This window comes from Monoraphidium neglectum (genome assembly GCF_000611645.1).
Source record: "Monoraphidium neglectum strain SAG 48.87 unplaced genomic scaffold scaffold04109, whole genome shotgun sequence".
NCBI lineage: Eukaryota > Viridiplantae > Chlorophyta > Chlorophyceae > Sphaeropleales > Selenastraceae > Monoraphidium > Monoraphidium neglectum.
The window spans coordinates 1-5,049 of NW_014009520.1; the positions used below are offsets into that span (position 1 = coordinate 1).

The following is a 5,049-nucleotide window of genomic DNA, read 5'->3' on the forward strand; positions in this document are numbered from 1 at the left end:
GCATGAGGCGTGGTGGAGGGGGCGGGCACGGGCGCACAGCAGGCTGCTGGGTGGGAGGAACGGTCCAGTCAAGGTCCTGGAGGTGCATGCGCCAGCAAATGGAGGCAGGGCGTTTCCAAGTGTCTGCAGGGGGTCGCACCAAAGAGGCCCCTCCCTTGACGCCCCCTGCGCCGCCGGCTCCGCTCCAGGGCGCGCCCACCACTGCATGCCCCCGCCGCCCCCGCCGCGAGACAGCTCACGTGCTTGCGGCAGTCCGGCGTCAGCTTGGCCTTCGCCGTCTTGAGGCAGGAGATGACGCTGCCGTTGCGGTAGCCAAAGAACCAGGTGACGTTGCAGTGTTTGACCGCGTCTGCCGCACACGCGCGCGCTGCGAGCGCCGCAGGGCGCGGGCGGGAAGCCAAAAAGTCAATCTTACGCTTTGAGAAGGCAAGGAGGCAAAGCTTGCAGCTGGTGGGACAGTCATGTGTGAGGGAAACCGCGGCCTGGCGTCAGCCGGGACATCTGGCGAGCAAGCCGCAGGCTGGACGGCGTCTGCACGCACCGCGCCCGGCCCAGCTGCTGCCACAGCTGCGCCCGTGGTAACAGCCACGGTCCGTGCCGCGCCACACCTAGGCGGCCCCCACGCTGAGCCCCGCGCCGCCCGCGCGCGCCCACCGACGCACCCAGGGGCACGTTCTTGTTGATGTTGCTATTGCGCTCGATCCTGAACCCAAGCACTTCCTCCCTGCACGCGGCGCTGATCTTGGAGCGCGCCTCCCCGGTGTCCGCCTGCGCGTCCTCCCCCTGGCCGCCGCCCTCAGCAGCTGCCTTGGCGCCCGCATCCTCCTCATCCATCCCCTGCATCGTGTCGCCAATGCAATCCGCGAGCGCGCCCTCGCCGGGGTCGACGCCCAGGCAGTGGAGTTTGATTTCCGCGCTGCACGCGCCTGCGGGGCGCGGAGGGCGGAGGGGCGGGAGGGGCCGCGTCGGGCGCTATTTGGGGTGGTGCCTGCGTATAAGGGGGGGGGGGCGGCGGCTGAGACAGGCTGCTGCTATTGTGCGCCCTGCAGGGCGGTCCGACAGTGACGCAACGCGCCGCCCGCGCGTACGCAGCGGGAGCCTGTCCAGGCCGCTGCGACGTGCGAGGTGCGCCTGGCCGGCCGCGGCGCTCGTCCCAAGATCGAGGGGATACACCAGCCCTCCCCGCTCTCCCCAACCCCCAGCGCACCGTCCGGGTCGATGTCGCCTCCAAACGTGACGTTGGCCTTTGGCGCCATTGCAATGAGCTGCACCTCCTCGGGCTCCTTGCCACCATGCAGGCGCGGGCCCCCGCCCTCGCCGCCCCTGCCGGCCCCGCCGCCCTCCTCCGCTTCCTTCTCCTCCTTGTGCTCTTTGCCTTTCTCCTGGTCGTGATCGTCGTCGTCGTCATCGCCGTCATCATGATGGTCATCATCAGCCTCGCGCTGCTCTTGCTCCTCTGTGTCATGCTTCTCTGTCTCCTCGCTATCCTCTTCGTCCGACCCTGCCAGCACCCTGCGACCCCAGGCCGCTCCTCTATCCAGGGCTGGGGCGTCGACAACCTGCGCGGGGACAGCTGCTAGCGACCTGCCGCTGGCGCCCGCTGCAGGTCGTGGCGGCATGCCGGCTGAAGCCGCGGCGCATAAGCAGGCTGCAAGCAGCACGGCAACCGCCGCAGCGACGACGCGCCATCGGCGCCGCTGCGACCCCTGACGTTGCCGGCAACCGGCCGTGCGCATGCCGTGAGGCGTGTGAAAATGTGTGATAGTATCACGTTCTCCTTTTATCCAAAGCAAAAACATAGCGCCACGGTCTCCAAGTAGTCTCCACGGCAGTCGGTGCACCAAGAAGACGCGCCCCCCGAAGGCTCACCCCCTGCATCGCCCGATCACTGAAAGGTCACGTAATATGGCTATCAGTAGCTGGATTCAACTGTTGCAAACCACCTCCTTTCGTCAAGTCCGTTTGCCGGTGCTCGCAGCCTGTTGATCATCTGAGGGCGGTCCACGGCTACTACGATGGTGAATAAGATCACAGGAGCTGATATTGTGCGAGCGTGCCACTGCCATGCAACAGCATCAGCTGGCACCTGCACTGCGGCAGCTACCCACCCGCCGATCAGCTCGAGCTGACACCTCGGTCGCTGACGTCTGTCGGTCCAGGTCCTTTGCCGCGCGGTGATGCACATGGCTTACAACAGCATGCCCTCCTTGTGCAAACCTCTGGAATACAGCTGATGATTTCAAACAGCTGCACCAGCAAGCATGCCCTGACGCCAACATGCACGAGACAACCCATCAACCACAGTGCACCAGCCTGTGTTGCCTAGACCCAATGCCATGAGCCCCTGACCACCCCGCTGCACACCCAGTGCTGGCAGTATCAATCAGTTTTGGTTGCAGCTACCATACACACACCCACAGGAGCAGAGTAACAGCCTCATGATGGATTTGGGGGACTGCAGTGTGCACATTTCAAGGGATCATAATGCTGCACCTGCAGAGAAGGCTGACATCACCAAGGAGGCCGCAAGGCTTATTGATTCAGGCCTTGCTGTGCCAGACTTCACCAGGCGCCACAGGAATAGGCAAGAACGCCTTGGAAAACAACCGCACATTTCTCAAGCACCGCCGCGCGCCGCCACGTACGGCGGCCCCACTGCACGCTGCTCCGCCTGCGACGGCTGCCGCACTGCTGCCTGTGCTGCCTACCACTGCACCAGTTGCGTCATGCGCCGCGCGTGGCTGCGCCGCTGCTGCCGCCGCACGTCGTCAGCCTTTGAGGGCTTGCTGCCCTCGTCCGCCTCGGCCTTGCCCTTCTTCTCCTCGCGCTTGTCCTCCTCTTGTTCGCCCTTCTCCTTGTCCTTCTCCCTGTCCTTCTCCTTTCTCTTGCCCTTCTTGTCTGCTTTGTCGTCGTCATGCTCCTCTTCCTCATGCTTGTGCTTCTGCCTTTTCTTCCGCTTCCTGTCCTTCTTGGAGCCGTCCTCTTCATCGTCTGCATCCTTGTCCCCTCCTAAATGCTTGACCTCTACCAAGGCGCCTGCAAGGGTGGGGCGCGCAAGAACCCAGGCCTTGCCGCAACGCCCTGCGATCTGGACTGCCTGCACGGACCCTGACGGAGCGGGCGCCAGCGGCTGTCATTGCGGCCCAGACCAGAGGCAGCCTGCGCGGACGCCATGCTGTTTGCGAGCTGCGAGGTTGCTCGCCTGGCTCACCTGCATCGTCATCAGTGAATGCATTGGAGCGCAGCGCCACCGCCGACGGCTTGTGCGTCATGTCGGCGTAGATGCGCCAGAAGAGCGGCTTCCCAACGAGCCATACTGTGTACACCATGAGGCCCACCGACAGCAGCACGACAAGGAGCGCGATGCCCCGCATCTGCGAGCTCCTTGCGCCAACCGCCATGGCGCCCTGGCTGCAGCAGGCGCCCTGGGCTGCAGGCACGTGTGGCTGGTTCGGGCGGGGTGTCCGCCGGCGCTACAGCGCCACTGCTTGGCTTGTTGGCTCACACCTGCGCTAGGTTGCAAGCTGACTTTGATAAATTAACTTATCTGCTCAAGCCGCGGCGGGACTGTCCAGCCTGTGTGTACGGCCGTGCCCACCAGCGTGTTGCTAGCGGTGTACGACGTTGGTACAAGATAAAATTTGATCACTCAGTTGTAGCTGTGCCTATCATAACAACACGGCTGCCGTACGTTTCAGATCTGAGAGATCATGCACGGTGAGGTTGACATCTCTCACTGGGCTCAAGTGGAGATCAAAAGCACAGCTCAACCCGTCGTGTACACGCTCGTTGCAGTTGGAATCATTGGTAAGACCACCCTGGTCAAGCACCAACTATGGTAGGGACTATACAAGCTGACCTCATGCTCCGATAATCCCGCCCGCATCGACGGGCCCGGCAATCTGGCGGGCTGAGCTTACACATCAAAGCCAGCATCACCATCAGCTATCACCCAGGCCGGTCGCCCGAAGCTGCTTGGAAAGCTTCTCTCCTCCCCCAGACTTGGCCCCCCACGCGCCCTTGGGCTGGGCAACCGCCGGCACCACCCCCAGCTGCGCTGTGCGCTGCGGCTGGCTCCAGGCGTTCCCGGGCGCGGAGCGGCCGGCGGCCAGCAGCTGCTGCAGCGACTGCTTCACCGGTTTCTTCTTCTTGCCCTTGCCGCTGCTGGGGCCCTCGTCGGGCTCCACATCTAGGTCTTCGTCCAGGGGCACAGCCGCCGCGCTCGGCCCTGCTCCACTCGACGCACCAGCGCCGGCGCCGGCGCGCGAGGAGCCGCCGCCCAGAGTCGGGAAGTCCGCCGGTCGCGGCGGCGCGGGCGCCTGTGGAGGCGTAACGGGCCGCGTGCTGCTGCTGCCACTGCCGCTGCCGCTACCGGCACCGCTGCCGGCACCGCCGCCGCCGCCGCCGCCGCCGGCAGCTGCTGCGCTGCTCCACGGATTTGATGCTACAAGCGCAGCAGCCGTCATCCGCCCAGACGGCGCCTGCGGCGATTGCTGGTTTTGCCGCTGCCGTTGCTGTACCGCCGCCGCCGCGGCCGCCGCCCCCCGCGGCGCGCCGCACACCTCGCACGCGTGGCTGCTCGGCGCGTTGACCAGCGTGCACGCAGCGCACGCCCACGGCACCCGCGCCTCTGCGCGCGCCGCCGCCGCCAGCCCCGCCTCGGGCGGCACCCAGCCCGCGCCAAGCGCCGCCGCGTCGGCCGCGCGCGATGACTGCAGGAACGCCTTGTGCGCGGCGAGCAGGCCCTCCCTGCGCGCCGCGTCGGGGCACAGCTCCGCCAGCTGCGCCACAAGCGGCAGCAGGCCCAGCCCCACGACCAGATCGTGGTAGCGGCGCGCGGTCAGGTCGCCGCGCATGAACGCCGAGGACTGCTCCTTGAAAGAGGAGAAGCCCGCCGCGTCGAGCTGCTGCTTGATGCGCTCGATCAGAGCGCGGTTCGCCGCCTTGAGCTCCTCCGAGACGCCGCCCTGCGCCGCCGCGCGCTCGGCGGCGCTGGCGAGCGCGGCCGCGGGCGACGGCGCGCGCGCCAGCGACGGCGCCGCCGCGGGG

At 66.4% G+C, this 5,049-nt stretch overlaps 3 protein-coding genes across 3 annotated transcripts; all 3 read right to left on the reverse strand.

The window, feature by feature from the left end:
• Window positions 1-68: 68 nt before the first annotated feature.
• MNEG_13882 (hypothetical protein) lies at window positions 69-1,619 on the reverse strand (the record flags this gene model as incomplete). Its single annotated transcript, XM_014037644.1, has 4 exons — window positions 69-76; window positions 200-367; window positions 663-926; window positions 1,208-1,619. 4 exons carry the CDS (start codon window positions 1,617-1,619, stop codon window positions 69-71), a joined length of 852 nt encoding a protein of 283 aa, XP_013893098.1.
• A 1,085-nt stretch (window positions 1,620-2,704) lies between these two features.
• On the reverse strand, window positions 2,705-3,401 carry MNEG_13883 (hypothetical protein; the record flags this gene model as incomplete). The annotated part of the gene is made up of 2 exons (XM_014037645.1): window positions 2,705-3,036; window positions 3,212-3,401. The coding sequence occupies 2 exons, from the start codon at window positions 3,399-3,401 to the stop codon at window positions 2,705-2,707; spliced, it is 522 nt and encodes a 173-aa protein (XP_013893099.1).
• A 540-nt stretch (window positions 3,402-3,941) lies between these two features.
• MNEG_13884 (hypothetical protein) lies at window positions 3,942-4,856 on the reverse strand (the record flags this gene model as incomplete). The annotated part of the gene is made up of 1 exon (XM_014037646.1): window positions 3,942-4,856. The coding sequence occupies one exon, from the start codon at window positions 4,854-4,856 to the stop codon at window positions 3,942-3,944; it is 915 nt and encodes a 304-aa protein (XP_013893100.1).
• Window positions 4,857-5,049: the final 193 nt, after the last annotated feature.